The sequence below is a fragment of the Hippocampus guttulatus genome, chromosome 20 (assembly GCF_054856545.1).
Source record: "Hippocampus guttulatus isolate MCC_2025c chromosome 20, RoL_Hgut_1.0, whole genome shotgun sequence".
Taxonomy (NCBI): Eukaryota; Metazoa; Chordata; class Actinopteri; order Syngnathiformes; family Syngnathidae; genus Hippocampus; species Hippocampus guttulatus.
In genome coordinates, this window is record NC_141280.1 from 2,597,173 (window position 1) to 2,609,535 (window position 12,363).

The 12,363-nt window shown below is 46.1% G+C and overlaps 1 protein-coding gene across 1 annotated transcript; it reads right to left on the reverse strand.

Annotated features, from left to right (window-relative positions):
* Nucleotides 1–404: 404 nt before the first annotated feature.
* On the reverse strand, nucleotides 405–12,289 carry sptlc2b (serine palmitoyltransferase, long chain base subunit 2b). The gene is made up of 12 exons (XM_086100921.1): nucleotides 12,027–12,289; nucleotides 9,414–9,608; nucleotides 9,121–9,275; nucleotides 8,103–8,251; nucleotides 7,829–7,953; nucleotides 6,739–6,832; nucleotides 6,514–6,619; nucleotides 5,681–5,900; nucleotides 5,440–5,566; nucleotides 3,507–3,642; nucleotides 3,296–3,425; nucleotides 405–2,499 (listed from the first exon to the last, which is right to left on the reverse strand). The coding sequence occupies exons 1-12, from the start codon at nucleotides 12,168–12,170 to the stop codon at nucleotides 2,386–2,388; spliced, it is 1,695 nt and encodes a 564-aa protein (XP_085957047.1). The 5' UTR covers nucleotides 12,171–12,289; the 3' UTR covers nucleotides 405–2,385.
* Nucleotides 12,290–12,363: the final 74 nt, after the last annotated feature.

Consider the following 12,363-nt stretch of genomic DNA (forward strand, 5'->3'; position numbering starts at 1 on the left):
TCCTTGGGGGGGGGGGGGGGGGTCAAAGCTGTCTCAGGGGCTCTGCAAAACAAAAAAAATTTGGAAACGCATGATTAAGAATCAACATCCAATCCTGTAACATTTGAGATGCTTCCCTGGATGGCAAAGGGGATTCTCAGTCCTATGATAGTCTTCAATCGACGCAGAGAGGGGGAGATGGTGAGCATGGCCTTTATCTGCATTTTCTTGGAGACAAAACATAAGGATGTGGACTGTGCACACTCTCAACTGCAGAAAAGAAAGACAGATCAGACACATCTCAAGGATGATCATCAAGTGGAAACTTTGTCATTACATCGGGTAAGGTTGGTACGGTATGCGTATCAGTATAGTTGGTATTTAGTACAGCACATTTTCTGCGACCACACAGCTTATTCCAAAAGTTGATATACCAAGAAGTGATTTAATCTGTTTAGAACGGCATGATCGACAAACATCATGACTTTACACTCTGCACAGAATGGTTTAAAATTCAAATCACATACAATTCCAGGGGAGTATGTAACAGGTAAGGAACGTCTCATTCATCTCGATTGGTTAGCTCACATGAGTGGTTGCTGCCCCCCGCCCAAAAAAAAAAAAGGAAAAAAATTGAAGAGGTGGAACTGGTTGCGTTTCTCTATTTGACTGAGGGGGAAACCTGGCTCTGAGGAACAGACACGTTGCTGTTTGCAAAAGCCTTTTCCTCCATAAACATTGAACATGCTGCAGCGCTCGGCACGCCAACAGGACATTTTTCACTTGTAACACACGGTCTGCAGCAGCCACACCAACGGCACGTCTCGACTGGTGAAAATGCACCAGATCCATGATATGACAATCATACGAGACAAAAGTTCTCCAGGTGTAGTAAACAAAATTGACAAAAAAAAAGATACAAAAACCGGCCTAGACTTGTGTGAGATCAGCATGATGGATGTGACCAGAATCATCATGCTGGCTTTACTGGACTCAGAATCCCATCGATAATTCAATAAAATGGCCCGTGTAAAACCCCCTCAGCAGAACGTCTGGGGGACGGGCCCCATGCATACAGTGCGACGTAACAAAGACAGTGCGGCGAAGGCGGATCGAATTGGAATGCCATTCTTTAAAACAATCACAGTTAAGGGCCATGGGGGGGGGCGCTCCCAAAACGAACACATCTAGCACATGAAGCAGAATTCCTGCATATTTCAGTGACTACATCATCTGTGCATTCACAATGCCTGTCAGTAGTGCGAGCACTGAAGAAGAAATGTTATAAACAGTTATTTCAAATATGCACACCCATGGGGATTCATGTGAAGCTGCCTTTCGGATCACCGCGACAATTTTCTCACGTAAAAACGGACAGCTGGACGAGAAGACAAATGTTTTCAATAAATAAAGCTGTATATCAGACAAGTGTGAGGGCAGTATTGTCATACATACAGTTCAAATGTACAATGTGACATTGCCAAATGTAACGCACAACAAAGAGGGGGATGACTTGGGGGAAGGGGGCTGGGCGGGGGTTGGACAAGGAAACAATGGACTCACGTTTTTGGGAGCAGGTGTAAACAGTAAATAAGGCTGCAAAATAGCTCTAGAAAAGAAGCAGTAAAAAATATTCTGTCGTTTTTTTCCCCGGGATCTTTTTTCCCTTGGTAATTGTTTTCTTTTGGAATAATGACTTTACATTTGAAGAGAAAGTTAGAAAATATATATATCTATATATAGGTGTGTGTTTTGCTTTGGTCAGGGAAAGAAGCTAATATAATAAGTTATTATTATTCTTTTTTTTTTTTGCGGGTGCTTGCATGTGATAAAATGTCGAACCCACTGTGGGAGGTTTGGAATGCTACCTGAGCAGCAAGACCGACTTTGTGAAGAATTATTTACATACACCACGTCTCTGCTACCATCTAGTTTTGGTTTTTTTAAGTGCACAAATACTGTAATGTCTCATGGCATACTTTTCAAATGCATCGGGGTGACGATTGCGCAAGCACCAAACACATTCAATGTGCTCAAGGGATAAAAGCTCCTGTCTCGATGCAGGCACAAGGTCGCAAATCAAAGGTTTTAAAGTTTCCGTACGGACACAGAATATGATGTTGGTCTTCTCCTTTTGGCGAGCAGGCTAACAGATTTGAAAATGTTGTCACAAATATACCAATTGACATATTTGTGACAATTGACATACATTTTCGATCCGCTGTCTAAGCTCTGGTGAGTCCATTGAGGTTTGGAGTGTGCTGAGAAGAGGTCTGGAGAAGTGGTGCATCAGCAAAGCCGGAAGAGAGCTTTATAAGACTGGCGTATGAGTGTGCGTACGTGCGCACACGCGCATACGAACATATCTATAAGGGATGGATTGGGGTGCAGAAACATTTATGTGGCTCAGTCCTGAAGCTGGCTTTCCTCCGAAGTCCACCTGATGGGAGGAGGAGCCCGTTCACGTCTGGAGTACTTCAGCTGCAACAGGTCGCCCACTTCGTTCATGGCCTCCAATACCTGGCACGGCATCACAAGCAATGTCGTCATTCGGACTGCAAAGACGTAGACGGTCAGTGAAACGTTCCAACGCTCGGCGGACGGTAAAACGACGCCAATAAAACAGGTGTGAACTTTTGGACATAAGTCGGAGTGGTGACCTGAGCGCGAACATCTCAGTGTTGCAAAGGCGAGCGGCAGAAAAAGCCGCAGCCCGACACCAACTCCTGCATTTCTTCCCGCGACAAATGAACCGGCGCCGCGGCACTCCAAAGCACCTGGAAACAATTTACCTTCCCCCTGACCTTTTTTCCGACTCTGCGTCTTGAGCAACAGTAAGACCGGTTTTCCAAAGACGGAAAAAGCGGCTCCTCCGAGCGCAACTACAAAAGGCTTTCGCCCGCCCTCCCGTCGGAGCTCTACACACGGTGTTGACATGCACAACGGTAAGATGAATGAAGTGCCTTTGGAGAGACGCAGCAGCTCGTAAGAAAAGCCTCACCGTAATACCCACAGACAGCTTCCAAGTGCTATTAAAATAAAAGGGCAAACTGGGAGTCCTTATTATCCAACGGGCTCACTCAACACACACAAATGTCAATCCACTGTGATCCAAGCGCATTTAGCGGATGAAAAACAACAACACTTAAGTGTGTTATTGTAACATTGACAGCGCGAGGCAGCTCAACTGCTGATGAGAGGGGGGAGGGGGGGGGGGGGACAACGAAAAAAATGCCGCTGTTGTTTTAACATCATCGTGGCCGAGTGACTCCGTCATTGACTATTTTCATGCTTTTAAAGTGTCACACAGACTTACCATGTCGAGCATTTCCCTGGTGTGCGCGGCCGAAATGCAGAAGCGCGCTCGGGATTCGATGATGGGCGTCGCCGGGAAGCCGACGACCACCGTGCCGATGTTCCGCTTTAACATCTCTCGGCCAAAGGCCCTGAAATGCAAAAAGGAGACGATTCGACACGCTCACGTTTCCTCCATGATCCAATCGACGCAGAGGCGTATGACTACGGACCCGATTTTGGCGGGCATGTAAAGCATCACGGGTACGACGGGAGAGTCGCTGTTGCCATAGATGATGACGCCCATCTCGCAAAGTTTCCTGCGGAAGTAGGTTGTGTTCTCTGACAGCTGGCGGAGCCGGTCGGCACCTGGAGACGACGGACAGACGTGACGCCGTTATTGTGAAAGATTTCCAAAGGTGGGCCGAAGCTCGTTTTTCCAAATGGTCAAGAGCAATCTGCTTTGAATTTGAATTGAACAGTGAGGTGAGTACAGTCCATCAACCCAAAGACGACAAGCAACACCCATGCGGAAATCATCTTCATGACAGTTCAGATCTCAAATAATGATCTACTTATTGCAATCCATTTCCTCTACCAATCATACTCGGATTCATTCCATACGCACAAGCAACAGAAAGCCATGTGAGGCGATGTCGGTAAACCCATCGAACCCACGTTATGGCGGAAGCAGCCATAAGTGAAAACAGCGGTGCAGGTGGGAAATTAGCGTCTTGGACACCTCCACATTATTTGTTGTCATTGATCCAAGTTTCCCCACAGATGGCCAAGAGATGGAAAAAGCCTGCACATCATTGCAACTTTCCCCCCCTTGATGACTTATGAAGTCATTACAGCCCGCCTTCGAATCGCAGGACAAGTCCATTATCTGGGAAAAAAAATCACGTGCACAAGCGTAGTTTGGTTCTCGGAATTTGCTTTTGAAGACAGCCAGAATTCATTAAGACGGAGGTCAGCGGAGGTGAAGTTAAACAGGCATCCATCCTCTTATGGCTGCCTGATGCGCACTTGCGGATTCGCCCAAATGGCGCAGCGTGCCAGCAGCAACATACTCGGACATCTGTCTGACTGAGCAGGAAAAATATGCAAAACGCTAACTTCAAAGCACTCATGACAAACCACCTAGCCTGAAATTATCTTTTTTTGTTTGTTTGTTTTTGAGGCAAGTATAGAAAGAATGAAACGCAGTGAACTCAACGCACTGCTGGTAACAAAACCGAAATTCAGACAGTTGTACTAAGCATTGTTTCATATTCACATCTCACGCCTCCATGTCGCATCCGTACATATGATGGTTGCCATTTCATGCGGGGAAACTATGACGAGCTGTTTGTGTAAAGGAAACGCTCTGGCGAGCTAACAGCTCCAACTCGGCACTCGCGTCTGGATCTTCAAAGACTTGAAGCAGGTGACGGGGCTGCAACATATCATGCTGTCATTGTAATTCTTTCACAAGGAAAACTCGAGCCAGCTCAGCCAGTCTGGTTATCTTCACGGCAGATGATGTTGCGAAAGGCCAGGCCTCCTGCCAGTGAAAAGAGCTCAGGTGTTTATTACCTCTGCCAAGCACGAGGACTGCATCGTGTAAAAATGACAGCCACGTTGCGTGACGCATTCCATTTTAGGATTCGAATACCACTTTCGGCGCGGATCCAAATAAAATGAATACGTGATCCGTTTTTCACGCTTGCGTGCAGGACCGGAAATGCGATTTAGTGCTTTATTTGTGTATGTAGTTGTCCCCAACTGAGTTTGATCTCTACAGATCACCGGGCCCTCTGCACCATGCTGCTTTGTACCCAGAAGGAAGTCAAAGGAGCAAACATCTGAAAACAATCAAGGAAGCCGTAATTTATCATACCGCCACTTCACAAAGTTACATCAGAAGCTTGAATTTTACTTTTATATATATAGACAGACATAGCTCTCAATATAATTATGATACAAGCCACCATAGTGATGACGGCGATAGAAGCCGGACACGTGCTGGGTTATACTGACATCTTGTGGTCAAATACAGCAGAGCAGTCGCATGTAAAGTACTATAGAGAGTCCAGTACTTGGGGATTTTTTTGCTGTCGTTTTTTTTTTTTGGGGGGGGGGGGCAGTCTGGCACAGAGTAGCATCGGGCGGTGTAGAACCTACCCAGTGTGGTGCCATCTTCTCCCATGATGATTTTCATTGAGGTGATGATTTGCTGGGCCACGGGTGGCGGCATGGAGGTGGCGTACAGGGCGCTGTGAGAATGTTGCCGCAGGTAATCGATCAGCTCCTACCAGGGGAAGAACTCACATTTTAAGAACATACACAACTTGCGTGGAGTCAACAAAGCTCTGAAGCACACAATTTGCATCAGCTATTTCCATATTTGCTGGTGTCTGCTCGCCTTTCTGCCTCCGATGTAACCCCCGGCGCCGCCAAAGCTTTTTGTGAACGTTCCCATCATGACGTCCACATCTGTGGGATCGAGGCCAAAGTAGTCCACCACACCTTTGCCGTTGGGCCCCAGGGCCCCGATACTATGGGCCTCGTCCAGGTACACGTATGCCTTGTAGCGCTTCTTCAGGGCGATGACCTCCGGCAGACGCACGATGGAACCCTCCATACTTTGGGGGAAGGAAATTAAACACATATTAAAACAAAGTATTTTAGAATGCAGACATTTTATTGTCCGACTTCAAATTCAAGGAATCTTCACCGGGGAGACTTTACGGTATAACTTACATGCTGAAATGTTGACTTGGATTAATGTGCGGAGCACAGATTTAGCCCGGATTACCTTTTCTTTGGCGATGCATAAGCGCCATCTATCTATTTTAACGATCTGACTGTTTGGCTTGGAAAGCCCGGTGCAAATCAGACTCCATTAACATTGCATTAGGAAAAGGACATTGATTAAGTTGTAGCGGCTGTTTGGAAAGGGTATTGATCCCTCATGACCTCGACAGAAAATGCACTTCAAGGAGAGTGGGAACAATTCCAAACTGCTGTGGATTTTATATTTTGACAAAAAGAAATGTGGATTCGCTCAGGGTTTTTTTTCCTCTTTTTTTTTTTTTTACACTTACTCGTTCATATTAAAATGCTACTTTTACACCCAGAGATTTTTTTTTAGTGCACAGAACACACCTGGCAGAAATATTTTGACAATGTTACAAACCCAAATCGAAATGCCTGAGTTTAGATGTGTTTATGCCACCATATATGATGATGCTTCACCTGTAAATGCCCTCCACCAAAATGAGAATTTTTCTCCAGGGCCGATGTGTCCTCGGCTGTCCGTGTACGATAGCGTCTCGCAGGAGTTTCTCAAGGCTTTGCATGTCTACAAGCAACGGCAAGAGCTGCTGTTAAAAATGCGGAACGCTCGAGCGAGTGCTCCGATCGGTTGCTTTGAACGCGACGTGCGTACCGCTGTCAACGGTTATGGAAAAGGCCACCTACTGTTGTGTTTGAAGACCCGAATTGTTGAGCCGGAAAGACGGGCACCCAGCACCAGTGACGCATGATTCAGCTCGTCGCTTAGGATGAGACACCCCTGGAACGAAACAATGGGAACACGTTCAAATTGAGTTTGCAGAAGTCACGAGAGGCGTGGAAAAAAAAAATCGAATCAGGTTTAATCAGGCACATTAACTGTATATCACTGCATTGCTATATCAAAATGTTTCAGAAAATGTGATTTTCATTCCCCTTTTGCACCACAAACATTACCAAGCAGCCAAATGAGACTTCAATAACAAGTTCCCACTGAATGACACGCCCCTGCGCACAATAAAAAGGCTTCGGAAGAAAGAGGGGAGAAATAAGACGCAGAGATAATATGGCCGAAAGCCATGATGCAAAAGATTTAGGTATCGATATTTGCAAAGAGAAACGTAAGAACGCACAATGTCACATTGTGGCGATTTCGGTGTTGAGCAATCCAAGTCGAGGCCCAAACACATGAACTGAAACCACTTCTCTGAAATCTACAGAACTTAATCTTGAGGCACATTGCAATATCCTCATTTGCTCATTACTACGCCTCTGGGTGACATCGGCCAATAAATGAATAACCCTCGTGCGAAATGGAGCCATGAAGAAAAAAGAAAAGGAGGGAATAAAAATATGCCGCAACAGGATTAGACTCAGGCAAGAATGTGGGTGGCTTCTTGCCAAGGGCGGCGTCTCTTTCACCGCCTACCGTTTGCACCTCTGCACGCTGCATTTGCTACTTCCTGTTCCAACACTGGCTATCAAAGTAAGTCGAACGTGATCGGATTGCCTCGGGTTTAGACCAACAGTGTCAGCGACTCTTCCAACAAAAGCAGCTCAACTCAAACTATATTGAAATATTGGAACGGTCTGACCTGTTCTGCATTCGCCCTTCATTTGTTTTCAGTTAAAACCAGTGACAGGAAGCCACGTTAGCTCCGTACAAGTCAAATATGTCCTCCTGAGGTTACAGTATGGGAACAATGCGTTTCGTCAGAAGGAAAAGCACACCTGATGGAGAACAAAAGAAGAAAAGGAAGAGACTGAAATTCCGTACCTTGCCGGTAAGTGCAGGAATGTTCATGGAATTAGTGGCAAAGCCCATCCCGAAGGTCATCGCTGACTCGACCCCAAGGAACCTGGCAACCAACTGCTCCAGCTCCTCATGGATGTCGAGGTTCCCTGGAACGCGCAACATGTTTACGTGGTCACAGGTGCTCTTTAGTCAATAACAAACATGTTTCACTCGAGTCAAAATGCGCTTCGTTTGGGTTCTCAAATTCGCTGCGATCACAGACACGGACGGTTCCCTTCTCTGGGAGTTCTCTCACCTAATTCGCAGCGAGTGCTGCCCACTCCCACGCCATACTTCTGCGTGACCTCAACAGCAGCGTCAGCACAAGCGCCGGTGTTCTCGGCAAAGCCCAGGTAATTGTACGAGCCCATGTTGATGACATCCTGCACCACGTTGCCCGTGTGCCTGAAAGGAGAGCGAGACAATGAGACTCGGGGACGGAGGACAACAACCCCGGGGTCAGGGTAGAATCATTAACTTTTAACATGTGGCCAGCGGTAGCTGTGCAAACATTTCCTGTTCAAGCGTTGTTGTTTAAATGCCCCAGTCACGCAGCAGCGGGACGTTACGCAACAGTTTATCTCAAGGAAATTCAGCTGCAGCACAACAAGGCATATTTGACACATTCCGATCTTGATAAAAACGGCAGGGGAGAGAAAGCCAACGCGCCCTTTTGAAAGAGTCATTCCTAAACTTTCTCAACGATGATGGTAGTTTAGTCATGGTGGCGGCACTTGTAAGCTATCGCGTGATTTGCGAGAGAGATGAGTTACGTACAACACTAATTAACGCTGCGGCTTCACGTGGTGGCAGTAAAAAGGTAAGAAGCAGAAAAAAAACATGTCCCAAAGGAGGGCCGGGATTTTACAAAAATACTTGTCGTCACCTTTTAAGAACAGTTGTACAGCAGCAATTTGTTTGTAAAAAAATCTCTAGTGTGCACACTTGCCGAACCAACATCAACCATCAGAGTTTGTATCAGTTTCCAAGGTTATTATTTCTCATGATACATTCGCCATGTTAATTTTCTCACATCATAAAACCTTTGAGACGAACAAAGTCAACAAATGAAGTACCTCCCAAATCAAACCTAAGGGGGGGGGGGGGGGGGGGGGGGTAACTTTCTTGATCCAATATGCACAACAGGCTAAGTTACTGCATCAGAGTCATGTGACTTGCCATATCAATATGCTTTTTCATTTCACGGCAGACACGTGAACTGAACCCGGTTCTGAATCAACCTCTTGCACTCGTCATCATTCAAATCAACTTACTGGAAGGTCCAGTTGTAATCTGGGGAAACTCGCTCCACGAGGTCCATCTTTGCCCCGGGAACGCTACAGATGGGTCGGTTCCAGTTGTCTCGGATCCTCATGTACAAGTTCCTGGTGTAAAAGTTCTCAAAGTCTTGATAGAGTGGGACAAAGTCCTAGCGAGGAAAAGAGCATCCGTGAGGGCATGCCGAGGAAACAAAGCAGACCACGGAGCCGTGGTCAAATCGAAACCAGTGAGAGTGAATCCACCGACCGGCACCGGTGCATATGGATCGCATTCCGTTCCGACTGACCTTTTGCTCTTCCCGCTCTCGGGCCATGGTGCATTTCCCGATGTTCCAGTGGCGGAGAAAGTCCCGGAGGTAGCCAAAGATGGTGAGGATGCCGTAGCCCACGTAGGTAAGCACGGCCACCAGTAGAGGAGTCTGCTCAAAGGATTCCACAAAGGGCCTCTTGTACAGGCTCGACTTGTGTGCGCCATGTTGGTTCTGGGGTGGGGGGGACAAAACAAGCATGATCATTACTACAACCTCCGTTTCCTCAGGCGCAAATTTGAAATGCGGCAGGGTGGAGTGGTCGTCACGCAATTGGGGGTTCGAGTTGACAATTTTCAATGCTCGTGCCGACTTGCGGTTACCCCTACACCTTGTATTCTTCAGGGAGAATTAAAAAAAAAAAGACTCAGATGTGGCTGAGACAATCACTAAGCTAACGCCGTCAACATTACAGTCAATAGCTGCATGGCAAACAATATACGAACAGCGATGAAATACTTCTCTCGAAACAACCTAACAACAAACAATCAGCCAACTACAACACTCAACATCACTTGGCATGTCGAGTGTGGCAGCTTAGCAGCACCTCATGTGATCAGTCATGCTTCTCTCCTTGGAACACCTCTGAGCTCTGCATAGCGCGAGCATTTAAAACCAGTTGGACGTGACCTTCCCTTTATGGAGGATGCAGGAAATTGGCCGAAAGAGTCTGGAGCGTACCGGTGCTCACCATAATCCAAACCTCTTGCACTCACTTTAACGCCTCAGTTGTAAATACAGTACACAAAAGTCAACAGACACAACCCACACCGCTATTTGGCCAACCAAACTCAAGAGTCTCGCTTTTTTTTTCTTTGGCGTGCGTGTGGCAGATTTGCTCGATTGAGAAACAAGAACAAGAGAGATATTTTGATGCCAGGCTTCACGGCTAAACGCCAAAAGATATTCATGGCAAGATACAAATGCCGATGTTGTCACACATCAAATAAGATGATTGCAGGATGGCAGGATGTGTGAGAGTTGTGGCACTATCCCGCTTTGTGTTGGGATCTGTACAAGACTCCCAGGTGTATAAATAGCGAATCGACTGGCATACAGCCTTGATGTGCCAATTGTGTGTGTGTGTGTGGGGGGGGGGGGGGGCTCACAGTATGATGCAGAGCAGTTCTATAGGGCTGCAAACTACAAGCACAAAATAGTATCATACACTGGGCTGTATATTGTCAAATGACTAAGTCTCTGACAGTGTCAATCAAAGGTGTTATAATTCATCTGGTGGATATTTACAATACAACATCGAAATCGAAAGGCACCTCGTGTGGTCAGTGATTGTAAACAATCAGAAATCTGAAGATTACAAATGCAACTCTGGAGTTTTAGTTTGGAATGTAAGAATCTAAAACCAAAGAGCAATTGGACACAACTACAAATGAATACAAAAAGCCACGCATGCATGCCCGACCTCCATTACTAAACTATGTTTTCGATTCCGCGGTGGAAGCGACCGCACCCTTGACAACACAGAAACATTCCTCCTCGTTTTAAGTGTCATGTGGAAGCGGGCTGGCGCATCTCTCCCCGGAGACACCAAGTCCTAACACAACAGGCCCTGGTCTTCATCTTCTCATTAGCCAAGGTAAACATAGACCTGTCTGACTTCACAATGACACTTACTGGACAGAAACAAAAACCACACACACACAACTGAGTGTAAGATTACAAAGAGCTACAGAACAGTGGACCTTCAGGTAGTGTAGGCCACTGTTACAAAATAATTAACAAGAACAACAACTTTAATTTCCCTCCAGGGATGAGTGAGTATCTATCTTCTCACAAGTGAAAATATTAACTACAGCTTTTTGAAATAATTAGGTAGCTGTGCATGTACGGAACATGACACAACACAAAATTAATTGAAGGTAAATGAACACGCCCATCCATCCCTCAAGTTTAGATAGAACAACCAAACTTCCTGTCCCACAAACAACCGACGTTTACATTAGTAATATCCATCCATCCATCCATTTTCTTATCATCTTAGCCTCACGAGGGTCGGGGGTACATCAGTCATATGATCACATTAAAAAAAAAGGGATTCAAATAATTTCCAGTCATTAAGAAAGCTAGACAGACTGTTCAACAAAGGAACTCAAATGTTGACGATGGGTGCCAGAAATGATCATATATACATTACTTACATGAATAATTCGACCAAGCCAAGTCTGCAGAAATACTGCATCGGTTACACTACATTACTCACGCCAGTGTTTTGGTTTGGACGAACCCCAAATACTTTTATCATTACGATTAATGTATGTTTTTTTAATTCATCAAAGCATTTCAACGTGGTTCTCTCAGGCTGTGTTGACACGAAGGAAACGATTAACTTTGCCTAGTCTGCCGACAAACGTGGGCCATCTTGGGTTTGATTCATAAATTAACAGTTATCTATTTATAAACGTAACGCTGTAACGCTCATCGTCAAACTAGAAACTAACCAACAAATCCAGCTATTTATAATATTAGAATATGTTTGAAATATGTAAATATTTCATGCAAATGTTTGAAATAGTTCGGGGCCGTCTCCACGGAACGGTTGAGGGCCGGCCGGGCCGGGCGGGCGGGCCTCACCTTCTCCCCGGGGCGATGATACTTCTGCGGCTGTTGAAACAGGCAGTGGTTCTTCACGAAGCCATTTTTGCTCGCTTTTTGACCGCTCGAAGTCCGACGACAAGCGTCTCCGTTGAGTAACTTGTTGGCGGAGCTTTCCGTCATCTCTGTCGGCTCACCGCGGCGAAACGTATCACAAATTGAAGTAGCCCAACTTGGGTGCGGATAATCGGGAAGTCATGTATGAACTCGGAGAAACGTTCGCTTCGACGCCCACCGCGCTGCGTCTGCACTGGCACTCCGGAAGTACACGCCCCTGACGCGCTCCGATTCGCCAGTACGCTTGGTCGCCTACAAA